The sequence below is a fragment of the Astyanax mexicanus genome, chromosome 20, assembly GCF_023375975.1.
Source record: "Astyanax mexicanus isolate ESR-SI-001 chromosome 20, AstMex3_surface, whole genome shotgun sequence".
In the NCBI taxonomy this organism is placed as follows: domain Eukaryota; kingdom Metazoa; phylum Chordata; class Actinopteri; order Characiformes; family Acestrorhamphidae; genus Astyanax; species Astyanax mexicanus.
Genome location: NC_064427.1, coordinates 5,126,022 through 5,153,907, shown reverse-complemented (window position 1 = coordinate 5,153,907; position 27,886 = coordinate 5,126,022). Strand labels below are relative to the sequence as shown.

General features: G+C 39.1%; 1 protein-coding gene across 9 annotated transcripts in view; it reads left to right on the top strand.

The window, feature by feature from the left end:
• The window catches only part of myo18aa (myosin XVIIIAa), a 137,025-nt gene extending 110,455 nt beyond the window's left edge, over positions 1-26,570 (top strand). For 6 of the 9 annotated variants that reach the window (XM_049468791.1, XM_049468788.1, XM_049468795.1 and 3 more), the window contains 7 exons: positions 2,164-2,301; positions 3,849-4,034; positions 4,744-4,883; positions 7,057-7,101; positions 18,433-18,555; positions 19,896-21,419; positions 23,018-23,103. In XM_049468791.1, coding sequence (XP_049324748.1) covers positions 2,164-2,301; positions 3,849-4,034; positions 4,744-4,883; positions 7,057-7,101; positions 18,433-18,555; positions 19,896-21,408 — 2,145 coding nt within the window. In that variant the 3' untranslated portion in view covers positions 21,409-21,419; positions 23,018-23,103. Of the gene's footprint in view, positions 1-2,163; positions 2,302-3,848; positions 4,035-4,743; positions 4,884-7,056; positions 7,102-18,432; positions 18,556-19,895; positions 21,420-23,017 lie in introns of all 9 variants that reach the window. The other 3 variants (XM_049468794.1, XM_049468790.1, XM_049468797.1) reach the window with 2 other exon arrangements.
• The last annotated feature ends 1,316 nt before the right edge of the window (positions 26,571-27,886 follow it).

Below are 27,886 nucleotides of genomic sequence, written 5' to 3'. Positions count from 1 at the left end.
TTGAGCACATGGCAGTGGTGTATTAGAGTTTGTATTGTAGGAGCAGGGGCTCCAGACTAACATGGTCCCACTGTCCCAGAGACAGTTAGACATGGTAGAACATAGAACGAGATTAAAGCTATTTTAGGAGAGCAAATCTGTGTGTGGCAAAACTGCTTATTTTATTTTAGCTGGTTAAAATATGACTGGGAGTTTCCCTAATGCTTAGCATATACAGGGGTCGGACAATGAAACTGAAACACCTGTCATTTTAGTGTGGGAGGATTCATGGCTAAATTGGAGCAGCCTGGTGGCCAATCTTCATTAATTGCACTTTATTGCACCAGTAAGAGCATATGAAGAGTGTGAAGGTTCAATTAGCAGGGTAAGAGCACAGTTCTGCTCAAAATACTGCAATGCACACAACATTATGGGTGACATACCAGAGTTCAAAAGAGGACAAATTGTTGGTGCACGTCTTGCTGGAGCATCTGTGACCAAGACAGCAAGTCTTTGTGATGCATCAAGAGCCACGGTATCCAGGGTAATGTCAGCATACCACCAAGAAGGATGAACCACATCCAACAGGATTAACTGTGGACGCTGTAAGAGGAAGCTGTCTGAAAGGGATGTTTGGGTGCTAACCTGGATTGTATCCAAAAAACATAAAACCACGGCTGATCAAATCACGCAGAATTAAATGTGCACCTCAACTCTCCTGTTTCATTGTCCAACCCCTGTAGATGTGTAAATTTCTAAAATTTCAAATATTCAAATATTTTTAGCATTGCCCAATAACGTAAAACTACAAAAAAGGCCATTGTTTTCTCATTGGTGAGGACTTTTAAGGGTTTAAACAGTCTGAACAACATGTGGAGCAACTTTAACAGCAGGCGTCTGAAATTATAAACCTGTTAGTAAATCACTCTTCACTCTGATGCTTTTCTGTTGCTCCTGCTGCTTCTTCCTCCTTTTTACATTTATTAAAAGAGAATGGAGCTTATGATCCTGATCTGAAGTTGTGAAGACTCTGCTCCTCATCTGTGTCTTTGTCTGTGATGCAATTCTAAAGATCAAAGTTTGTTTATCTATCAGTAACTCAGGGGGGAAAGTCGATTCATGTTACTTACAGGGGGGTAATGAGGATTGGCTTGAAAGACTTTTCTCATTGCCACCTGTTAAAGAATGTTACAGAATACGGCACTGTGCACAGACAGTCCAACAATGCTCCCAGGGCCTTATCTTATACCCTGCTTAAGGTGCTTCACGAGGCTCATTGCTATCTTACACCCTGCCAACAGTCTATCTTTACACCTTCTGCCTGCGTCGTTTAAATAGCAATGGTGCTTGTGAATATATCTACACTGATATAGATGGTGGTGGTCTGGAAGTGAGTTGCGTTCAGGTACATTTTTGGAGCAATGGAAAACACAGGTGCTCCACTGACTGATTACAACCTTCACAGACATCAAAATCAGTTCAAAAATATTTTTTATTAATTTTTCAGAAATATTAATATTTGGCGGAATAACCCTGGTGGTTTTTAATCACAGTTTTCATGCCTCTTGGCATCATGTTCTCCTCCACCAGTCTTGCACACTGCTTTTGGATAACTTTACACTACTCACTCCTGGTGCAAAAATTCGGTACCACTTTAAAATAAGACTACCTTTATAAAGGGTTTATAAATGGTTTACAATTAGTTTATTAATGGTTAATTAATTAATTAGGTTGTAAATGCCTTAAAAATCATTATTAATCAGTTATAACACATACGTAGAAAGGGCAACAATGACCTGTTGTTTGCCAAATAGTGAACCCACAGCCATCTATATAGTTGCCCTTTCTACGTATGTGTTATAACTGATTATTAATGTTTTTAAGGCATTTACAACCTAATTAGTAACCATTAATAAACTAATTGTAAACCGTTTATAAACGCTTTATAAAGGTAGTCTTATTTTAAAGTGGTTCCAAAAATCAAAGCAGTTCAGTTTGGTGGTTTGATGGCTTGTGATCATCCATCTTCCTCTTGATTATATATTTCAGAGGGTTTCAATTTGGTAAAATCAAAGAAATTACTCATTTTAAGTGGTTTTATTTTCTTTTCCAGCTCTGTGTAATTAATGTAAAGGTGAGAGTTGATGATCTAATTGAACTAATAAGCTTGTTGTTCTGGTGCAGCTCCAGTCGTTACAGAGTCAGCTGGAGTTCCAGGAGCAGTCCATGGTTGAGAAGTCTCTGGTCAGCCGGCAGGAGGCCAAGATCCGCGAGCTGGATACTAAACTGGAGTACGAGAGGACCCAGATCAAACGCCTGGAGGTGAGAGAGCGAGAGAGCGCGGTCCTGTGTGGGTGGCCGGGTTGCTTTGCCAGGTCTAAAAGCTGTTGAATAAACGCCTCAGAGTGGAATCGATTGGTTTTCCTACACTCCCACTCATACAGCGCTTTCAGAACATCTCACCTGAGCTACAGCATCTCATACAGCAGCACAGTGATCAGCATTCCCTACTGATTTCATTCAGCTGCTGTTAACAGCCTGCATGATGACGATGCAGATTTAACAAAATCTCTTGTACAGTATGTCTACAGTGGCTTGCGAACTTATTCATAACCCTTGAACCTTTTTCCCTATTTTGTCCCCTTACATCCACAAACCTAAATGTATTTTATTGGGATTTTAATCGATAGACCAACACAAACTGGAACTTTTTATTGTAATCAATGCTTAGTAGAGCTAAGTAGCTAAGAGCTACAGTTACAGATGCAGGTCTTTCAGAGTTTGTCTCCACCAGATTGGCGCATCTAGAGAGCGAGATTTGAGATTTTTGCCCATTCTTCTTTACAAAATAGCTCAAGCTCAACCAGATTGGATGAAAAGCCAAGATTTTCAGTTATGAAAAGCAGTTTTCATATCTCGCCACAGATGCTCAATGGGATTCAGCTGTGTCCCCTACATGGCTTGTGGCACCTAAGCTGTGGATCTCTGCAGCTCCTCCAGAGTGACCATGGGTCTCTCGGCTGCTTCTGTGACCAGTGCTCTCCTTGTATTTAACTGCACTGGATTCTATTTAGGGGTTTTAGAGTAAAGGGGGCTGAAAACTTTTACACATCACACAATTTTATAGATTTTTATTTGATTTGAAAAAATCACAATTTTGTGCTACTTTGTGTTAGTCTGTCACTTAAAATCTCAATAAAATAAGTTTAAGTTTGTGGTCGTAATCTGACAAAATGTGAAAAAGTTTAAGGTGTATGAATACTTTTGCAATCACCTGTAACCATTGCGAGTGGTTCTCAAACTATGGTATGTGTACTACTGGTGGTACGAGAAAACACTTACAGTTGCTTACAGTGGATTGCAAAAGTATTCATACCCCTTAAAACTTTTCACATTTTGTCACCATACGACCACAAACTTAAATGTAGTTTATTTAAATTTTAAAGTGGTATGCCAGAAAACCTCTTTGCATTCAAATATTAAGGATTGTAATCTATAACGTTTTCACCTGTAATTTTCATATCTTTAGATTAATGCTGAACTTGGTAAACCTTGTTTAAAGTCCCACAATTCAGTTCTTCAATTTCGCAACGACAGTATTGCAGTTATTAATATCAGTTTTAAAGGCCCTACAATAGACCTCTGTGGGACTCCACAATTCCAAAATAACTCTACATCATTAGGATTAATAGCTGAATAGGTTTCTGAGTCTCAGTAGGCAGACTATACTGACCAAAAAGAATAATCAATAGATTTCAGATCATAAAAAGGATTTGGTAAATTCTATCCTAAGACTCAATATTGATATGCATGCTTTCCAACTTAATCACCCCATCACCCCATCCTCATCACTCTCTCATCACCTGTAGACTCTGGTGGCTCGACTGAAGGAGAATCTGGAGAAGATGACGGAGGAGAAGGACCAGCGAACCGCCAGCGAGAACCGAGAGAAAGAGCAGAACAAGCGCTTACAGCGGCAGATCCGCGACACCAAGGAGGAGATGACCGAACTCGCCAAGAAAGAGGCGGAGGCCAGCCGAAAGAAACACGAACTGGTAAACTGAAGCAGGGATTCTGTAGGTCTGATAGAGAAGGATTTTGAAATCAAGAACTAAAACACTCGACGCAAATGATGCAAACCAAACAGGTCCTCGCTGTATGATTAGTTTGAACACTTATGTTTCTAAAGGAAGCAGCACAATGAATATTTTTTTTGTTAGTTTTAAAGTGCATTATCCAGTGCCAGTATATTGAAACTAAGCTTAATATTTATAATGATATTGTCTGCCATCTCATTTGCAAGCTTGTTTTTCGGCTTGTTTCTTGTTGCACTTTAACCCCAAAGGAAAAAAAACAAACAAAAAAAAAAATCTGATTTTTTTAGGCCATATCGCCCATCGCTAGTTTCAGTTTTATTCTTGTAAATTCAATTGAACCTCAATTTAGTTGAGTTTAATTCAGTTTGGCTTCCAGACACTTTACTTATTAACTTTATCGCAGTTAGTTTGGTTCCGTTCAGCTCCATTCTATTGAGTTGGGTTGAGTTGGGTTGAGTTGACTTAAGTTGACTTGTGTTGGGTTTAGTTTAGTTGGGTTGAGTTGAGTTGAGTTGACTTAAGTTGACTTGAGTTGAGTTGACTTGAGTTGACTTGAGTTGACTTGAGTTGACTTGCTTGAGTTGACTTAAGTTAAGTTGAATTGAATCTGTTTAGCCGAACCTCTGTTAAAATTTGTGAAAAACGAGTGCCGTTTCTCTTCCAACAGGAAATGGACATTGAGAGCTTGGAAGCAGCCAATCAGAGCTTACAGGCAGACCTGAAACTGGCCTTTAAGAGGATCGGGGATCTACAGGCGGCCATCGAGGACGAGATGGAGAGCGACGATAACGACGATCTTATCAACAGGTACATCAGCGCAGCGCAGTAGTAGAGTTCAGCCCTGTTGCTCTCGGTTGCATCACACTGTGCACACTTCTTTAAGAAAAGATGTAAGATTTTAATTCTTAAGTGAAAATATCTGCAGGTTTCTCACATTCGCTCATGTATTCTTAACAGCTTGGCCCTTCAGCTAAAATATTAAATGTTAATATTAAAATGGCTTCTTATTACTTATGCATTATGAGATATGAGGATTCTTTAGTTTCTGTGACTCTTGGTTGGTGGGATGAGTTTTAGCCATGCTCTATTCTCTGCTTTTCTTTTTTTTTTCCTCTCAGCTCTTTATCTGTGTGCTGTTTTCTCTCTCCCTGTTTGTGATAGCGGATTGGTTTAATGGCGTCCCTGGAGCCTGTTTCTTGTGTCTGTGTTTGTGTGGTTGTTTTTTTTTTCCACTTCTTGTTTAGCGTCCCACTGAGGAGGCTGCTTTTCAGCGAGGTGGAGAAGAGTTATACTACCTCTGTGTGTCTCTAAAGTAAACAGTGCAGAGAGTGATAGTTTATACCTCCCCTTCACTTTCTGTCCCCAGGCAAATAGTAGGTCAGGGAGAAGCACTGTACAAAGACGAGAAACACACACACACACACCATACACACACTAAGACATACCACACACACAGACAGTAACATTCACTTGTGCTTCCTAAAACATACAGTACCAGTCCAAATGTTTAGAACACCCATATTGTATAGTAGTACAGTAGCAGTGCTTTTTTATTTTATCATTTTATCATTCAAAGACTTTATTACTGCAGTTCTTCACTTGTCATACCTCTAATTCTTCTCTTCACTGCTAAAACTGAGACTTACAGGGGTTGGACAATGAAACTGAAACACCTGGTTTTAAACCACAATAATTGATTGTGGTGACGGACAGTTCTGGTGGAAACAGGAGAGTTGAGGTGCACATTGAATTCTGTCGTGATTTGATCAGCCGTGGTTTTATGTTTTTTGGATACAATCCGGGTTAGCACCCGAACATCCCTTTCAGACAGCTTCCTCTTACAGCGTCCACAGTTAATCCTGTTGGATGTGGTTGGTTCTTCTTGGTGGTATGCTGACATTACCCTGGATACCGTGGCTCTTGATACATCACAAAGACTTGCTGTCTGTCTTGGTCACAGATGCTCCAGCAAGACGTGCACCAACTATTTGTCCTTTTTCTTTTGATCTCTGGTATGCCACCCATAATGTTGTGTGCATTGCAATATTTTAACAGTAAAACTGTGCTCTTACCCTGATAATTGAACCTTCACACTCTTCAAGCTCTTACTGGTGCAATGTGCAATTAATGAAGATTGACCACCAGGCTGCTCCAATTTAGCCATGAAACCTCCCACACTAAAATGATGACAGGTGTTTAAGTTTCATTGTCCAATCCCTGTAGATCAATCATGTTAAGCTGAGCTAAAGGCTAAAGCTGTTTCCATGTGGGTCAGCCAGGCGTGACTCTTCCTGTTTCAGTTTTCTTTAGTTTCCAAGAGTTTTTTGAAGATGTAGAGTCAGTACTCACTGTTCTCTGGTTTCATCTGTAATTTCTCTAAAGAAAGAAAGACTTCTACTTTTAATAGTTACAGAATTATCTCTGTTTATGTGTCTTTTTTTGCATTTTTATGTGCTTATCACAAAGCAACCTTGCCACCCCAGATCAGACTTTGGCACCAACAGCATGGAAGGCCAACAGAACACAGTTTGTTTGAGTGAAGCATGAAGATGAACCTTTTCACAAAAGTCACCTCAACAATTATTGAACATTAATATTAGTTCAGTGTTTTTTATTATTATTTTTTTTTTATTCGCTCATTCTGAATCTAATAGAACACATTTCTGGTGCTGTAAAATAGGATGTTTAAACCTGAAGGAAACAATGTTTTCTTATGGAATCCATGCCATGATGAACTGAGGCCATTATGTGAGGTAAAACAGGTTCTACACAGTATTAGTGTGTTCACAATGTTCCTAATAAATTGATATAATTTAATCGCAATGATAAAAGTGCTTCATCCTATCTCTTTCTGCTGCACCACATCGCAGGAGGAGCTTTCAGATCGGCTTCTTTTTTCTTCTTCGTAGGATTCGGACTCACTCATCCTTTCTTTTCTCTCTTTTCTCCTTTCCTTTTCTGTCTGTGTGTCATGTGACAGTTTACAAGATATGGTGACAAAGTATCAGAAAAGGAAGAACAAAACGTGAGGACCTGAAATATTCGTCGTTTTCCCCTTTGATGTTTGTTTGACGTTTGGTTTTCATCAGTTTTGTGATTACATGCAATCCATTTTAGCCTGAAATGACACGATCGATACAATACATAACTCAGATTTTAATAATAATTCAAATCTAGAAATAATTCAAGATCTCTGAAATGCAATATTTTACTAGTAGAAATTCTGATGATAGAAATCAGCTATTAAATACATTGACTAAACATTACCACCCACAGTGGGCAGCAGTCCTGGACCAGTATTAGCATTAGCCGCTAACTGCGCTAACTGCACTAGTATATTGAACTGTAGCCTGTGTGTTTATAGTCATAAACAAGGTTATGTACGAAGAACCGCTAGCTAATATCGCCCGGGGTTCCTGGAACACTTAGCGCTGTCGGGCGGCATTTACTAGCATTAGCAGTTATCTGCTAATGCTAATGCTGCTGCACCCAGCCTTAGTAGAAACCTGGAAAATTTTTAAACTTCCTGTAAGTAAGCGGAAGCACTTTACTCACCCAAATAAACAGTTTTCAGGAGAGAAATCTGTGTAGATTAACATCCAGAGCTTGATTGACTTGAATTAGAAGAAAAAAAAAATGGTGACACCCCTGTTCCTTACTAGTGTCATGTAATGCATTTTATAATATGGTGCACCTTATGTATAAAATAGACCTGAAAATAGTGCACCTTATAATCTTATAATCTTATAAATTTTTACTTGTTATTATCGCGGTTCAGAGATCTTGCTCTTATTTATTAATACAGATTATTAGAGTTATGTATTGTATCGCTCGTGTCATTATAGGTTAATTAAATGGCTTGCCTCAGTGTGGCGCTGTATTAAGACTTGCTGCATGTTTAAAGACTACAATTCTAACGGATCTGCATGATATTACCATTTTTTCCCCATGCAAATCACACACATCTGGTCTCTCCTTGAATATGTGACGTGTTCATTTGTTTTTTAATGTGTTTAAGCATTTTTTAACACCATCCCTCATCCGTTTTATCCTGCATGTGTGTATCAAACTACTAACCACTGACACTAATCACTGCATCTGCCCCATGTATCTGTACAGTGCGATTTTGCTTCATTGTGTTTTTAACCCCCGAACACAGTCAGCGTACTGTTAAACTAAGCTGATGAGCTTGCAGTGGAGGGATCAGTCCACACTGTTTCCAAGCAGAAGCTTCTTTCCAGGCTGGATTTGCTGTCCATTGGCTGTTTCAGAGAAGTGGTTTATCACCACATATGTGGTCAGATTAAGCATCACAGTGATGGGTATGGGATAGATGTGTTTAAGGAGAACTCCGGTGTAAAATAGAACTTTTGGTGTAGTAAAACATGATAAAAAAAAGTACTTACCTTTGTCGAATAGCATAGCAATTAGCATAGCATAGCTTTCTGAGATCCAGTAATTTTGTTATTTTGCCCAGCACACTGTATTGGGCCATATTGGGGCATATTTTGCCACGATAAATCACTTTTTACACCGTTATCCACCATTAGCTCAAAGTTGCTCCACACCTCATTGCTAGAATCTGAAGAGTCCTGACATTTAAAATGAGGCATTAAGAACTTTAAAAATGCACAAAAAGCTTATTAAAAACCACTGTTTACATTTCATAACGCTACCTTTCAGCTCCGAGCACCGCCATCACTGTACTGATAATGACATAGACATATATATATACATATATACATATATACATACATATATATATATATATATATATACATATACATATATAGACTACGCATAGCCTGCCTCCTGGCGTAGCAGCTGGCGCCTAGTGCATTTATTTATTTACACTGAGGAAGGTGTTTAACACACCTATAATAATCACAACTCTACCAATTTTTTCCCGTTTTCACACGTTTGGTTTGTTACAAACAGCAGAAATGTATTAATAATTCAATACGTGAGTCCAAAGTCAGTGCAGCGTTTTTTCGGAAAAAAAAAATCTTACAGCACTTCATAATTCCGCCTGCTCACAACTTTTAAGGAGATGCGGATTTCATTTTCCAGCAGAACGTGGTACACTGCCAAAAGCACCAATTGACCTTTGACCAATTGTTCATTTTAAAGTATTTTTGTGGGTCCGTTCATTAAGAAATTTTGGCACAGTTTAAGGGACAGTTTGTTAAATTACGTAGTAAACTAAAAACCGACAAAAATGGAGATACTTGTTTTCCATTGGACAGCGACGATATATAATATTCAAATTTTCGGAGACACTGATTTTTGTTTTTTTTCATTGGCTGTAATCCTTAATTATCATCATCAATAAAAGAAGTAAACTTAGAGCTTAAAATAGATCACTCTGTGTGTAATCTATATACAAATCTATATAATACAGTATATACATTTCACATTTTGAACTGCATTACTGAAATTAAGTAATTAACTTTTTTTTATAATATTCAGATTTTTTGAGATGCACTAGTATATTATAAAGTGCAGACTCATTGAGTAGTGGAGTAGAGGAACTCTTGTTGTGCAGTGTGGGTTTATTATTTCCGGGTGTTAACTAGAGTCGTTATTATGCGAGTGTGACGCGCTCCCCGCTGTGTGCTTTGATTAATGTTATGCTTTGTGTGTGTGAGTGTGTGTTTATGTGTATAATGCAGTGTGAGTGTTAGGGTTTGGTTGAGTGAACAGTAGAAGTAAATGGAGTAGGAGGGTGGGGGGTGTAGGGGGTGTATAGGGGTGGTATAGAGGGGGTGTTGGGGGGAGGGTACCTACAGGAGCTTTAATGATAAATCTAATTGGGTGGAACAGAGATATGCAACCAATAGGACTGTGTTGTCACAGCTGATTAATGTCGGGATCTGAAGTGGGCTGTGTGTGTTTGTTGCTGGGAGCCGAGCGGTTCCAGCCCCGGCGGTTTTAAGGCACGGGACGCAAATTGGGTGTGACATCCAGTGCAAAGCACTCCATTTACACAGCGCCTCTGTCCAAACGCAGCTGTGTGTGTGTGTGTGTGTGTGGTTGTGCGTGTCACTTCCAGCATATGCTTTAGATTCCTGTATGTTTTCTTATGAACTCTTATGATCTCTTTTAGTGAGGCACAGTACACCATTATACACTTGAGATTTGTGCTATAACAGGGAATATTGGCACTGCTGTGATGCAGTCGTAGCACAAGGCTGCAGGCTAAGTATACAGTAAATCAGCACAGCTGTGCCAATATTACACGTTATAGCACGAACCTCAAGTTTATTATTGTGATTATACCACAGTTCCATTATCACTGTTTATTGAAAGAGTTTGAGTTAAAGAGAAGGAGAAAATAGGATCTGTTTGGTTATAAACACTCCGCCAGTTAAAGTAGTTCCATTGCTGCTCTGTTTGTAGCTGCGCTGTAAGTGCTGCATTCACCCAATGAATTCACCTCACTCACCCACAAAACCCCCCCCCCAAAAAACACGTTTTTTCCAGTGCACAATGAACTTTGAAATAACTTTTTAAGAATTAAAGTTTTGTTCACTTCGGCGCCCCCAGCAGCGAGACCTGCGAAATCACAACAGTCCCCTATTTTCAGCCACCTTATATTCAACTTAAATTACCCTATTTTAACTTGAAAGTATATACGCTTAATTATTTATTTTAATAATAACAACTTTTAATCTGATATTTGTGGCTGATAATGTGTGTAATAATGCATATTTTCAAATTGCTGTGCTCATTTATTTGTATATAAAGGATACTTTAATGCTTTAATACTTTATACTTTAATGATAAATCTGATTGTGTGGAACAGAGATATTCAACCAATAGGACTCTGTTGTCACAGCTGATTAATGTTCGGATTTTGAAAGAAAATGTTTTTTTTTTTTTTTTTTAAGAATTAAAGTTTTGTTCACTTCGGCGCCCCCAGCAGCAAGACCTGTGAAATTACAGATTCCCCTATTTTCAGCCACCTTATATTCAACTTAAAATACCCTTTATTCACTGGAAAATATTTACACGTAAGCATTTATTTTAATAATAACAACTCTTAACCTGATATTGGTGGCTGATAATGTGTGTAATAATGTATATTTGTGAATCACTGGGCTTATTTTATATTTATTTGTGGTGTCGCGCCTTTGCCTGCGCCGCCTATTGGAGACATGATGTTTCTGCACTGTGCATCTATGAGATCCAACGGCTCCTATAAAATGCACAATGGTTTGTATTTGGTTTGTAAGTGTTGCATCGTTACTAGATTACCTGTATGTGGCGGAGTAATATATGGAGAGCTTCGGTTACAGGGCGTTACCGGCTGATAATGTCACTCCTAAAACTCCTCTCAGCCAATCACATTGCAGGATCCTAACTAACTGTGGTATAATAATATTTTCAAGATTTGTTTAGTGATTATAATGCTATTATGGCCTTGTAAGTGTCATTGCTTGGATACATGTATACATGATATACTACTTTAGGTACTAATCGATTATCTCTCAGCCCCTCTCTCAACATTCCATGGATCTAACTGAGATAACTGAGGTATCATTGCTAAATAATCAAAAGATTGAGAGTTCTATAGTTGGAAATATATATATATATATTCTCAATTGTATTTTTCAACCATAATAAAATTAGGGGGTTTTACTTTGCCCTCATCCCGTCCGCAGGAACATGATTGGATTTAGTTCATGAGATCTGGACCAAAGAACAACTGCGCTCTATCTCCCACAACAGCGTGATTAGATTGTGATGCTAATGCAGCAGATGAACACAGCCTCTCACAGCTTCAGAGCCGGTCTGCAACAGATCAGTCTGCAGTAAACACTTTTTAATATCGCTTATTAAACTGCTCTGTATTCATTCAGACCTCCCTCAGATACAGAGGGCAGGTAAGCGTTTTTATCATACATACTATATTTGGGCCATTTCAACGAATGGGTGCCATTTCTGTATGAATGTGCACACAAAATAACTTTAAAATAGATTTTATTATTAAGCATAATGTATTGTACATTAACCTAATTGTAAGATAAAAGTAAGATATGTAATTAAAAAAAACATTAATAAAAACTACTTAAAACACGGAAAACTTTAACTATAAACTTGTAATAATTCTAAATATAATTCTTAAAATCCTTCAGAGATTTTTTGCATTTTTGTGTGACTATTTTATTTTTCATAATAAATCTTTAATATTTAAGGTAAAATACACATTTTAGTTGTGTCTTTGGTTTTCACTCAGTCCTATTACAGTAACACATTACCTTATCTGAAAAATCGGGAACATTCTACAACAGGAAGTCACATCAGTTGGTTCTTCTGAAGACCATGAAAAAAACTAAATTCTCATTTGTTTTTCTGTATATTTAATCTTATTGTAACTATGACTATGACTATGAGGAGCTCAATCTCAACACTCAGTCCTGTTACCTAAATTAATTCTTAGATTTTATTTGCTTATTTTTAAAATACCAATTTTAAATTTTAATACAAAACACATTAGGATGTGCTCGGTGTCCTCATGCTATTAGCATAGTCGCCATTTAGCTGTTTGTCATGTTTTTGCTAATCCTTTGCTAAAAACACATTCCTGTTACTCAAAACTTGGAATGAGTTCCAGGAACAGGAGTGATTTTTTTGTCATAAATATCAATTATTTAAACATACAGTCAACCATTTCTTTAAAATAAAGATTTTCTTGAGAGAATATCAAAGGAATGAGTGGAATTGCTTTTAAACATGTTTTTTAAATGTCATATGAGTTTTGTAACCATCTTTGGATGAAAAACCTTATAAAAAATTACGTTTAGCTGCTTGAATTTGACTAAAACATGTTTTAAATACATGTATTATTAGATTCAGAGTTTTTAATTCAGATTTTAATTTGTTAAAGTTACAACAAGCAAATGGCACCCTTTGTTGGATTGGCCTATTTATTGTCTATCAGGGAAAATTATGAGTATTACAGTAAACCTTGCAGGTTATTCAGATCTTGTAGTTTCCAGAGCTTCTCAGAAGAGAGAAAAGAGGTTGTTTGAAGGAAGGAGACCCTGATAGGTTTGAAAAAAAAAGGCTCATGGGCGTTTATCGTTTTGAGAAAGACAGTTTCGCTGTTCTGCAGCCAAGCAGGACGGCTAACAGATGGAAATAACAAGTATTTTCCTAGAATTTTGGGATTTTCAGGTGTGTTTTGTATTGTTTTATTGTGTATTGTGCTGTGTTTTTTGGCCAGTGGGAAAGGTAATGTGTGTACAGACTGTGTGCTGGAATGTCAAATATTGCTTCAGGCACCATAAAAGATCACAGATCACATCAGGCATAACTGTGATTCACCTTCCTCTCTCCCTCAGGGCCTACAGAGGACAGACTGTGATCTCTGGTACACCTGCCAGTGGCTGCTGCTCTATAGGCCGTGGAGCATCACTAAAACATGTGCTGAATAGGTGCCAGGGTCACTGGGAGCTTATAACAGCAGATAATAACCTCTGCTTTGCAGCGTTTCTCAAAGTTCAGACACCGAAAGTCTAGCGCCTCTGCTGGTTGGTTGCAGTATGACGTGTAGCTCCGCCATTTTTCTTTTGTAAATGTCTTTCCATCTTCTGTGTCCAACCATTCTAATTCAAATTTCCCTATGCTAATATTGCTGCATCATTTTATTACATTATTTTTCCCCACAGAAACTAGTTATTAAAACTTATTCTGCTATATCATAAGAAGGCGGGGTTTGAGTTAGGAATGAAGTGATTGACAGACACGGTCTTGGCTGAAAGAGACCATCTGCTGTACATGAAGTAGTTGTAGTTGTAGGAGTTGTAGTCGAGCTATCAATACATTAGCAAAGTATTAACCAATCATACTTTTATTTATTAGAGTAAAAAACACAGGGCATCTCACGATACGATATTATCACGATACGTTTCCCACGATACTGATAATATTACAATACTATCATTCTGCAATACTTGATATATCACACTGCAATTGTCAATGATACTCAACCTCATCTGTGTTACTGAAAAGATTAAAATACTCCTAAATGAACTAAAAGCAGGAATTATGGATTTGTTGGATTTATTCGCGATCAATATTTTTCTTCCCACCAAGGTTTACCCTTTTCATTTGATTTGCGTCACCATGTGGAGTAATGAAGCAGTAACTTTAGAGGGTCAAAGTGGGCTGCAATATCAATATTTGATGCCACATATTGATAATGTATCGCAAACAAAAAAGGAAACAATATATCGCAATATCAATATATTGTCCCGCCTCCATTGATATTGATATTGTGCTGTTAGTCGCATTATCAGACACTGTTTACCAGCCATTCTAAGCAGTATTTTCCAATTTAACATAATTAGTTGATCTAGCTAATGCTTTGGTAATTTAATTAGCTGCATTCAGTAGTATTTGTAGATTGTCTCTTTAAGAGCATTGCTTATGGGAGTCCTCCCAGTCCTCCCAGTGGTGAGAACTTACCTACAGTGGTCCAGGTCCAAACTAACCTCGTGACATGATGTTGCTTCAAGGGGAACCAATCATATTCCTTCCTGTCCTTCCAGTTTTTTTGTTTTTACATCAGATGATTAACCAGCTATGTGTGCAGTGTTGTACTGTGGAAAGAAAGACAGTTTGTGGGCCAGTTTTGCAAGGAATCCTTGGGTTCGTTCGTGAGGACATTAAGTAGACATGTACCATGTGCCTGAAGATCGTTGTGGATCTAGATCTGGATCCCAACACCCTTAACGTCAGTAACATTTGGCAGTGGCAGGGCCCTGTGTACCATTAAACACTGCATACATGTTTCAAAAAGGGTTTAAAATTTTGTGGAACCCTAGTTTTATGATTCTATTGGGAGTTAATGGGTAAACACTGTATTTAGAATAGCTGGTGGAGTCCCACAGGGCTCTATTCGAGGACCAAAGAAATTGACGTGAAATCTCAAATGACATGAAATCAAATGAGTCTAGAGGCTTAAGGATTTTGACAAAGAGTCCAAGATGTTGCCGTAACCTTCAGAATCGTAGTAGAGTTGACCATTAGATGATTAGGACTGTAACATGCTGGAAGAACATATCAAATTCTCGATTTTTCAACCAGCTCACAGCGTTATTATTATTTTTTTTTTAAGAATCTGCTTCTAATGCTAATGATTATTGCCAGATATAATGGGGCACCTTCAGAGAATCTGGTGGGTCAGAGCTGTTTTGTTGGCTCGCAGAGGACCAACAGCAAATTAGGCAGATGGTCATAATGTGTTCTCTCATCAGTGTAGATCCAAGGTTGGCATATGCTCTGAGATGGCCTCCAAAGTGCTGTAGTGCTTACAGTAAATGAAAACTGCAGTGGAAATGGTGGGATTTAAAGCCTGGCCTTGATAGAAAGATGCTGTTGTGTTTTGGGAGCACAGTTCAAGAGGGTAAGATAATCAGTGATAAGATGATCTGAGCAGGTCAGCTCAGCACAGAACATTTGGGAAGGAAAACAGGTCAAGTCTTGTCGGTTTGATGGAAAAATGAAATGTGGTTACATGGTTAAATGGTTACATTTGCCCTGAAATAAGTAGAAATCTTTTAAAGAACATAGGACCACTGCTTCAGGTCTGTTGTTAAAGCTAAGCACTGATTAAGTGTGCCGTCAAAACCATAGCAGTTCCATTAAAAGTGCTAAAATTGATATTTTAAACATTTATGCAGCAGAAAAGAGCTAATTTATTTAAAAGACAGGTTTGACAATGTTAAAATGGGTTAGTCACGATGCTAACGATCAGCTTTGGAACAGTTGGAGCATGGATGCTATATTAGACACGGGAGACCGGGCTCGGCAGAGTTGGAGCGCGTTAGCCGTGATGCTAACAACCAGCATCAGCAGGGTTTAAACCACAATGCTAGTTTTGTCAAGGTTGCAGTGTTTTGTCAAGGTTGCAGTAGGTTAGTCACAATGCTAACAGTCAGCTTTGAATCGGTTGGAGCAGGGATGCTATATTAGACATGGTAGCCCGGGCTCGGCATAGTTGGAGCGAATTAGCCTTTATGCTAACAACTGGCCTCAGCAGTGTTGAAGCCGCAGTGCTAATAGACACAACAGCTGCGTTTGGCAAGGTTGCAGTGGGTTAGTCATGATGCTAACAGACAGATTTGGATCGTTTGAAGCAGTGATGCTATCAGACTCAGCAGAGTTGGAGCAGGTTAGCCGTGATGCTAATAACCGGCATCAGTAGTGTTGAAACTGTGGTGCTGAATAGACACAACAGCCGACTTTGGCAATATTGAAGTCTATTAGTCATGATGCTAACAGCTAGCTTTGGATCGATTGGGGCAGAGATGCTATTAGACACAGTAGCTCAGGCTCAGCAGTGTTAAAGCCACAATGCTAACTAACACAACATCCAGGTTTGGCAAGGTTGAAGTGGGTTAGTCAAAATGCTAACAGCCAGCCTTCAAAGGGTTGGAGCAGTGATGCTAATAGACTCAGTTGCCGGGCTTGGCAGGGCTGGAGCGGGTTAGCCATGATGCTAATAGTTTGCAGCCAGGCTTGGGTAAGCTTGAACCAAAAAGATGTTCAAGGCGTGTCAGAAAACAAGCATTTGTTTTAGCATTTGTTTGAGATGCTGATGCTCTTTTGCGACATCTACTGACAAAAAAACACACAATGCTCCTTTAATAAATGACCTTTATGACTAGCCAGTAACTGTATTATTAAACAGTCTAACACAGAATAAATCTATAGTCTGTATAATCTGCAGTGCTTTCATAATAAATTGGCAGGAATGGTGAAGGCACTATTGTTTTGACAAGACGTGAAGATAAAGGAACCTGCTGAACCTTTATGTCACTGAATGCACAGATGGCTGTGGGCTGGTAATGTCAGTCCATATGTCGATGGCGTTTAAATGAGAATGGATTGAGGAGAGTTTTTTTTTTTTCGTAGATTTGTTTCTTTCTTTCTCTCACTCCCACTCCCTCTCGCATGCTTTTCTACTGGATATCGACTGGCCTGAATTGCATGGAACCAGCCAGCTCTTCGGTAACAATACTCACAGAGACTTGGAGACAGAAAGCCATTACTGTAGGCCGACAGGCCTGGCACAGTTAATTGTGCCTTCTAGAGACAATTTGCATTCTAGTTTCACTCTGCAGCCCCATCGCAACGTGTTATACACTTAAGAAAGGAAGAGGAGCGTTCGGGTGCATTTAAATGTATGGAACAGGCCATTATTTAAGATGTTCTTCGTTTTCAGAGCTTGATTTCCTCTCTTTATATATGCAGCGTAATACGTGAACTCATTTACAGTATTTAAACGTGTTTAATTACGGAACACAGCTGATCTATCAGGTTTAGCTCTTGGTTTGGGTATCCTGTTACTGTATCTCCCTGCGCTCTTCACTGTAACCAGGCATGCTCATCTCATATAGTGTTCACACAATGTTCTGTGATGTCCAATTTTATTCTTTTTCTGTTGTAATCAACTGTTGACTTTCAATCAGGGGTGGGCGATATGGCCCTAAAATAATATCACGATATTTCACGGTATTTTCACGATCACGATACTCCTGGCGATATGACAAAACACTGAATTACAAACATTATTTCAAGAAAAGTTTAAATAAAATGTTATTATTACATACATATTGCTGCACACCCCTAACTGAGATATCAAAACATACAAGAATTTAATCAGGTTTGTAACAGAAGTCAATGATCCAGAATGTCACGATACTAATAATAATGCACTCCAAATATCAGCACCACTTTAAACTAAGACTACCTTTATAAAGTGTTTATAAAGGGTTTACAATTAGTTACTAATCAGGTTGTAAATGCCTTAAAATCATAAATAATCAGTTATAGCGCATACGTCGAAAGGGCAACAATAAAGATGGCTGTGGGTTCACTATTTGGCAAACAACAGGTCATTGTTTGCCTTGTTATGCATGTGTTATAACTGGTTATTAATGATATTTAAGGCATTTACAACCTAATTAGTAACCATTCATAAACTAATTGTAAACCATTTATAAACCCTTTATAAAGGTAGTCTTATTTTAAAGTGGTACCCAAATATCTCCATATATCCAGGATTAAAGTGAAATAAATGATACTGGACACATATAATCTGTCTCTACTAGATTTATATATAATGGGAAATGAGAACAGTGTGGTTTTTATTTGTCTTTAGTTATGTTTAAGTAATCAATACAAATTAATTTCAATAACTACAGTCCTTATTAGTTTTTTGCTATTGATTGTATACAGTAACTGTGGTCGATGCATATTTCCTTATCCCTTAAAGGCATGGTGTTGTTATTATTATAGTTATTATTAGAGTCAGTCACTAATTCAGACTTTTTCTTTTTCTCAGTGGAGACGACTCGGATATGGACTCGGAGGTGGAGGACCGTGTGGATGGGGTGAAATCATGGCTCTCCAAGAATAAGGGCTCCGCCAAGACTCTATCAGACGAGGGCAGCTTGAAGACCCCAAGGTTAGTAGGAGCATCTCTAGCTGCTTATTAGAGAACCCTCCTCCTGGGCCTGAGATGATAGAGCAAGTCTCCTTATCTGGCCCTCGGTAAGGAGGAGATGAGGAGGAAGCTGGGGATGGGTTACCCGGAGCTGTGTGGAGTGGTGGGCTATTTCCTACGATTATTGCTTACCTAATGGTATATTGCAGCGGGAGCTGCGCTGATAGGGTCCGCTGAGGCATCCGATGGCTGGGCAGCGCAGGTCCATATCACAGCCCCTCTGGCCAGGAGGCTAGTGGAAGTGTTTACTTCATACCTCCGTCTCTAAGATCTGCTGTGCTTGTTTTATTTTAGATTATGTCCTTTATGTAATTATGCATAATCATCTACAGCTATACAAACACATGCAGAATGCTTTTATGCTATATATGTATATGCAGATCTGGAAAAAAATAAAAGATCACCTAAAAGTTGAAAACCTCTGGAATATAAATAAGAGGAAGATGAATGATCACAAGCCATCGAACCAAACTGAACTGCTTCATTTTTTGCCCCAGGAGTGGCATAAAGTTATCCAAAAGCAGTGTGCAAGAATGGTGGAGGAAAACATGCCAATATGCATGAAAACTGTAATTAAAACCAGTATTATTCCACCAAATTTCTGAACTCTGCATCTTTTTTTGTTATTTCAGACATTTCTCATTTTCTGCAAGTAAATGCTCTAAATGACATTTTGTCAGAAACTGAAGTGGTCTCTTTTTTTTCCAGAGCTGTATATACAGTTATATTTTGACTTAGCAGTTTTCTCTTTTTTGGTGTGCACCATTTGAAAATGATTAAAAAAAACACCTGTAAAAAAGCGCAGAATAAATGCATGAATAGCCCTAAATAGCAATTATTTAAATATAGCATAGACAGCTAATTATAGATCTTTTTTTAAACACATGTACAAGTATTTCATACAGTTATTGCTTACCTAGTGGTATAGTATATAAGAATGGTACAGGAGCATTCTCTGATAGCGTCCTCTGAGGCATCCACTGGCTAGGCAGTGCATGGCCATATTACAGCCTTTCCCTAACAGTTTTCTGAAACTGAACAGACTACTGAAAGTGTTTATTTCATGCCTCAGTTTCCAGGATCTGCTGTGCTTAGTTTAAAAAATATATATATTCTTCAGTGAATTTGCTCTGCTATGCCTTTATCCATTTTAAATCGAATGTGGTATATCATACAGTATGTAATTTTTATACATTATTTCCATTTTCAAAACCATCCTCTCTGAATCACTGGATTGTTGATTTCTTTTTCTCCCCCCCGTCTGTCTGTGTCGTATCTGTCTGTCCTCATTCCCCCAAAAGCCAAAAATACCCCAATGCAGCTAATGCTGATGTCTGTGATTTAAAAGAAGGGAAAGAGGGTAAAGAAGGGCAGGATGCTAAAGTTAAAGATGCCAAGAATGGCGACCTGAGCAGGTCCGTCTCTGTGATGAGCACCCTCAGTTACAGGAAGCGCTCCAATTTGAAAGACTCAATCGGAGGCATGGGCGATGAGAGCTCCCTCTTCAGCACTTTAAAAGAGCAGCCGGACAACCTGGACCGCTCGGCTCTCCGCAAAGCCAAGAGCAAATCCAGCGAGAAGGCAGGAGATGACCCAGACGACCGAGGCTCTGTCATCTCCATGGCTTATTCTGAGGCTACGAGCATGGCCAGAAAAGGTCTCGACCGACGCTGGACCAAGAGTAGCCCGGAGTTCGATAAAGAATCGACTGTGTCCTCTGTGGCACCGAGCAGAGCCTCGACGCGCCGTGACTTTGACGACGACGATGATGACGATGATGCCAAGTCAACTCTGAGCAGCTACAGCTTGCGTCGCAGCACCTCGTGGAAGGATGACAGTCGTAGTGACTACGGAACTTCCAGTAGTCCTGGCTTGAATCGACGCTCCGGTGGAAGGAGCCCTGGAAGTGTGAGCGCCATATCCCGAACTTCGTTGGCTCGCAGTAGCCGACTGAGCGAGTTCGGTCTGAACCTTGACGATGATGATGATGATGCGAGGAGTGTGGCCTTCAGTGAGGGAGGTATCTCAGCCTACAGCCCTCGTTCTCTTGCCAGAAGCTTGTCCACCCCTACCCAAGCCCGCACTGGTGAAGACACCTCAGATGGCACGGACATTAAACCGGTTGGACATCGCAACTATCTAGACCCTGATCTGGAGAAAGCAATCAATGAAGTCCTCAGCTTCAAACCCATCAAGTTCAAACGGCGCAGTACTCAAGACTCAGATGAAGATCAGGACAAGGCAGGAGTGGAAGAAGATGAGGATGACCGTAAGAGCGTACGCAGTGTCAAGAGTGCCCTAAGAGATGGCGATTTTGGCGATGAAACTCTAGGCCGAAGTGCTTCCAGTCTGCGGCGCTCAGCGTCTGGCTCTGCGCTGGACTACGGTCGATCCACCAGCAGCTTAAGCAACTTCAGCTGCCGCAGCCGGAGCAGCGTCCACAAATCCAGCAAGAAGAAGAAGAAGAATCGAGACTCCGAGTCTGAGAGCTCCTCAGAAGAGGATCGCAGAAGGAGCTCCAAGAAGAAAGGAAAGAAAGGGTCCAGGAAGGGAAGGAAGAAGGAAAGCGAGTCAGAGTCCGAATCGTCTGAATCAGAATCCTCCTCAGAATCCAGCTCGGGGTCCACGGTTTCTTACAGAAGTTCCAGCAGCATCAAGAAGGGTGTGGGCAGGAGTTCTGTCGCATCGGATGGGGAAAGAGGACCAGATGGTCCAGGGGAGGAAAGACCGCTCAGCAGGAAAGACGAGAAAAAGAAGAAGAAGAAAATGGACAACCTGGTGATGAAGTACCTCTACAAGCCTGAAGATGATTAAAAAAACAGCAGGTGACCGGAGGAACGGCATGGTGTTACATATTAACACATTAATTACCAACAACAGTGTGCTGCTGGACCAACTGTAGGATAGTCCTCTCACCAGTATAACCACTAACTAACCATTATCAACTCTGCATGTAGTGCAAGTCTTGAGATCTTGAGATCACCTGTTGTTTGGGGGGACGTACCGCTATTTCTAGCCAGGTGTGACTCCTAAAACATGCCATCAGAAATCTGATGATTTAAGTAAGTCGTGTTAATATTAGGGCTGTTTATTGGCATGAACAACAGATTATGAAGTGCATGTAAACACACTCACTGTTTAAGCTGAACTTTGAGAGGAGATTGAAATTAATGACTTGTTATGTTATATAGTTTTAGTTTTGTGTGCTGTGGAAGAGCATGGTGTGCTTCACCAGTTTTCCTCAAAGCAGGTTTATCATCTAATCATCTCCTCCTTCCCCAGAACGAGGTTTGTTTAGAGGGGTGAGGCGGGGAGGCCTGTGCATGCAGGCGCACATACTAATTTGCACTGAATGGCCGTGTGATAAATGACTCGACTACAACGCAACAGCAGCAGCCCTGGAGAAGTTAGTTCATTTAGCCAGACCTCCACAGCACGCTTATTTGTAGTGTGGTAAAACTGCAGCAACTATTTTTCTAACTTTTTGATACAATTTAGACCTTTAGGCCTTTAGAGTATAGTTTAATGATGCAGTGAAGAATTGGATGAGCTTAATTTGTTAACGAATAAGAGAGAAAAGTGTCTGGAAGTCTGGAAATGGTTTGAGGTTCTTGAGGTTTTTGTCATGAACAATTGCTTGCTTTAACTTTGTTGTTTGTTTCTACACCGTCCTCATGATGTGCTAACCCCCATAAAATCATTCTTTATTTATTTATCATTTAGAGAGTGGGCTCTCTTCCTAGACCCTCTGCCAGACCACACACCAGACACTGAAAATGAATTAAATTAGGATTAATTTATTGATAAAAATAACTATGTTGGAGAACAGTCTAGATAGATTGCTTTGTGTGAATGTAGCGGCCGGGAGGTAACATAGACCTTTAGGAGTGAGTGCAGGTAGTAGGGAGCTGCTCTGTCATCACCTTTTAGGCAATTGAAAGGGTTTTTTAATTTAATGTGAGCAGCAACCGGTAGCCAGTGAAGCTCAATGAATAGTAGGTTGGGGCTGGTTGAAGACGTTGTTTAAGTTTTTTTTTTTTACTAATTTAACCCTCTAACCACTTGTAGCTCCTGCTAGAAAACCTCTTTTGCTGTACAGCACACCTCTATAATACATTTACTCAGTGTCTTTCAATTAATATTAATAAAATATGCTCTTCACTTTACCCTCATCCACCTGTGTAAGACAGATGTGAAGCACTTCCCTCAAGTCCCGAGTCAAGGTTGGCAAGAATGCTGTATTGAAGACCGTATTGAAACAGGCTTTGACTGTAGCCCTTTCTTTTAGATACTTTTATTTCAAGTTCATTGAGGCTTGAAATAAAAAGTGAAGCTCCAGTTACTATAGAGAGCTTAGACAAAATGATTAAATAATCTTTCACCATTTGATCACACTTGAACTTGAACTTTCTGTTTCCTCCAGCCCCCCTCTCTATAGGAGACACCTGAGCCAAACGGAGGAGGAGCCGGCCGAGGCGGAGGAGAAGGACGACCAGCAGTCCAGCCAGACCCTCGATACCGACGGCAGCAGCGATGCCAGGCTTTCAGAAACCACAGCGTAGCCCTAAACCACCCGAACCTTCGTCCCTATTAAACACATGCACTGGACCTGGAGAAGATCTCCCACAGCTTGACCTCTGGATTCCAGCTCTGGACCTGGACTGCTCATGGACTCTGGGCTGCTCGCGGCCGACTCATGCAGAACTGAACTGTAGTACATATGGTTTGTGTTATTTAATGATAGAGCTTTAAAAAATAATGTTGAAATAAGGCGTAATCTAAAGGCTGAGTGAAGTGTTGAAGTCTTGAAGTCTGCTTTTGAAACCATTGAAACCGTTGAAACAGTTGAAACCGTTGAAACCGTTGCCTATTAAAATGTTCTCCTCTACACTACGAAGACCTTCAACCTTCAAGTGACCACTAGTTGATTGCTGCTGGCTTTTAAAACGTCCAATACATGGCTTTTTATCTTATACTGCACTGCAAGAGACAGAATAAAGCACCTTAAATGTGGGCAATATTGAAATATATACAGGTCTGGACAAAAATAAGAGACTGAATAAAAAATAAAAAATATTAAAATATTGTCATTTAGAGCATTTATTTGCAGAAAATGAGAAATGACTGAAATAACAAAAAAGATGCAGAGCATTCAGACCTTAAAATAATGCAAAGAAAACAAGTTCATATTCATAAAGTTTTAAGAGTTCAGAAAAAAAAATCAATATTTGGTGGAATAAACCTGTTTTTTAATCACAGTTTTCATGCATCTTTGTATCATGATCTCCTCCACCAGTCTTACACACTGCTTTTGGATGAGTTTCTGGTGCAAAAATTCAAGCAGTTCAGTTTGGTTTGATGGCTTGTGATCATCCATCTTCCTCTTGATTATATTTCAGAGGTTTTTAATTAGGTAAAATCTAGAAGAAACTCGTCATTTTTTAAGTGGTCTCTTATTTTTTTCCTGAGCTGTATATATTTATATTTATGACAGTATATATTTATGCTTACACATTGATACATTTTGATATAGTCATAAACAATATGCGAATATGCATTTCTGGGCATATCATGGATATCACCAGTGCTTAAAAAGCAACCTATTAAGACAATTTATTGTTGGAATAAGATTTTAGAAATGCTTGTATTTGCTAAAATCAGACTGTGATATACAGTAGGTGCCATCCTTACTGTTATTCATACAGGTACTGGCAGTGTAATGAAATTATAATCTGTCATGATCAGTTTCTATGGTCTGAAAACTCTTTTAACTGCTGTTTTAATCAGATTTTACAATGTTTTAAAATCCAATATAATTTGATCTTGATTTATTCTTGAAGCTTTTTGCATTGACTTCTATTGAAAGTTATAAAGGTTTTGCCCTTCTCCTGTAAATTTGCGATTTTGGAGATACAAGGTTTTTGTGCTACAGTGATGATATATATATTGCCTACATTTAAGATGCTTTCGCTGGTTAGGATGGTGAGTTTTACAGTGTCAGGATTATTCAGCTAGCTAACACAAGCTCAGGCACTAATACTGAACACTGAGAGGAGTTCATCCTCACATACATGCTTTCTTTCTGTTGTCTCTCTTTTTTTTCCTCCCCCTCTCTCTCTCACAGTCTCTTTCTTTCTGTAACAAACACAATATTTCTCTCTCTCTCTCTCTCTCTCTCTCTCTCTCTCTCATGCAACATGCTTTTGCAATCTCTCTCTTTTCCACCTTGTCTCTTCTCTTTCACTCCCTCTTACTTTTTATGTCTCTTTCTTTACGGTTTTCTTCCTCCTTCTCTCCCATCCTCCCTTTCTCGTGTACTCTCTAATTTCAACTCCCACTCTATTTCTTTCTCTTTCTCTCTCTCTCTCTCTCTTTGCATACTCGCATCTTCTCTTGCACGCTTAATCACTTACGTTCTTTGTCTCTCCTGTGCTCTCTTTTTCTCTCTCTCTCTTTCTTACACTCTTTCTTTATCTCTTTTGCTCTCTCGCTCACTCTCTCTTCTCTCTCTCTTTACAGCGTAATAATGATCTCACTTGCAGTCTTTCTCTATCTCTATTTCTTACACTCTTTCTTTATCTCTTGTGCTCTCACTTTCGCTCTCTCTCTCTCTTATGATCTCACTTGCATTTTTTCTTTCTCTCTCTCTCTCTCTCTCTTTTGCTCCTTACTTCTTATTCTCTCTCCTTCCCTCTTGTTCCCTTTTACTCTTTCTTTCTTTTTTGCTCTTTCTCGCTCTCACTTACACTCTCTCTCTCTATCAATTAATCAATTAAGGCTATCTTCCTTTCTCTTTTTCTCTTTGTATACTCCCTAACTCTGTCTCTATTACTCTCTCTCTCTCTCTTTCTCTTCATCTCTCTCAGTGATATAACACTCTCTCTATAGGAAATTTTGCCATGTTCACTCTGCAGAGGAGTACCCTTTATTATATAATAATATAATAATATTATTGTGAGGAGAACAATCGTTCAGTTGTTATGGTAATTTGGGTTCTGTTTGTTGTTTTTTGTTTGTTTGTTTGTTTGTGTGTTTTTTAGAGAGAGATTTGCTCGGTCAGGTGATGCTGATGCTGCTGTGTGTGGATGTTGTGACATTTTGCCTTGAATCTGCTGGACTTTATCTCCAGCCTCTCTGCTATAGCTCTTTATCTGTTCATTTCCCCCTGAAGGGATTATTATTATTATTATTATTATTATTATTATTATTATTATTATTATTATTATTATTATTATTATTGCTGTTAGTCGAGGCTTTTGCTTTTTTGAAATGCATTTAAACAATATTTTTAAATATCCTGATGCCTCTACTAGACTAATGGCTTTTGCAGTGTGTGTTTGTGTACCTGTGTGAGTGTGCACAGTCCACACACACACACACACACACACACACACTTCAAAGAATGCTCGGAATGTCCGAATGTGAAATCCTCAGAGATTCCTTAATATCTGCTTTAGATGTTGGATTAATCTTTATATTTTGGCCTTATTGAAGATGATTGATATCCTATAGCTGGAGACAATAGATATATTATTATCATATATAAACATATTCTATATATATCTAAAATATAAATCTGCCAAAAGACTGCGTATTGATCATGGACCGGTGTTGGAAGACGTACAGAAATGTGTGTGTGTGAATAAATACAGACACACACACAGGCGACTCTGCTTGTTTGTGAAGCCAGTGCTTCTGTGTGAGCGAATGTAATGTGTTTACCAGACAAGCTATTAGCATATCGTTCTTTTTTTTTTTTTTTTCTCTCACTTAGTTTCCCTTCTGCCCTTTTTTCTATGCATAAAAACAGGACGTTTTATTACAGGACGTAAACAATGACACTTTGTGTGCTACTGTAGTAGCTTATGCAATAAGGCGAATATAGTATATTTATTACAAATCTTTGAGAAAGGCTTATTTACATAAGTGTAGGAATGATGCGTTAGTTTTATTGTAAATAAAGAATGGTGATTGTTTGCCTTGTCTCCTCTTATTCATGATGTCATATTCAGTCCTGCACTGATCTACAGTTTAAGTCCAAATGTTTGTGGACACCCCTTCTAATGAATATACAGGGGTTGGACAATGAAACTGAAACACCTGTCATTTTAGTGTGGGAGGTTTCATGGCTAAACTGAAGCAGCCTGCTGGCCAATCTTCATTAATTGCACATTATTGCACCAGTAAGAGCATATGAAGAGTGTGAAGGTTCAATTAGCAGGGTAAGAGCACAGTTTTGCTCAAAATGTTGCGATGCACACTATAACATTATGGGTGACATACCAGAGTTCAAAAGAGGACAAATTGTGGGTGCACGTCTTGCTGGCACATCTGTGACCAAGACAGCAAGTCTTTGTAATGACAGGGTAATGTGAGCATAACACCAAGAAGGACCAACCACATCCAACAGGATTAACTGTGGACGCTGTGGATGCTGGGGGTTAATGGAGGGGGCTATTCCTCAAAGTTTCTTACATGTTTTCATGTTTCTCTAGAACCCCAATCTCTATTTCACTCTAGTTTTCTCCTTCAAATCTACTAGAACATCTACAGTAACACTTTATTTGAAGGCAACCTACATTGAGGCTTTATAACACATTCATAATCATTGAGTAATGCATATTTAATGCAATAGTTTAAAATATATTATAAATATACAACTAATGCCTTATGAATGCATTATTCAATGCTTATGAATGTGTATGCCTCATATCTTATATATCTTATATATCTTTTATTCTGGTACCCAGATTGGTTTAACATTTCATATTTTAGTCATTCACACCTGTTTATGGTATCATTTTTTTTTTCTCAGCTACTTAAAAGACTGTTGAATAAAACATGCTATTAAATATTCACACTATCAGGATTTAGTCGATTATAATGCTTCTAATTGAGCCGAGTTAGTTTGCATTTCAAAGTGCAAAACAGAGTCTTTCAGCAGGATTAATGAAGGCCACAGTTTGAGCCATTTAATAGGAGTCGGGCATTAAATCCGTCCTCTACCCGCCGGGTCTTCTGGGTAGAGCCGTGTCACAGAAGGCCTGAGTGGCACACGGCTCTGTCCCCCCGCTCTGTGATGTGTCCCCCCGTCCAGCGGTCTGCCTCCGAGGGGCTGCTTAAAAGCCTGATCTCTATTCATTATTCCCACAATGATGTTTTTTACAGTCCAGTGGGATGGGAAGGCATCTGCTGGAGAAAGTAGCCTCTGGTCTCTCTTTGTGTATATCTCTGTGTGTGTGTGGGGGGGGGGACTAGGAACAAATTAAATACTGATTTTTGCCTCTGTAAC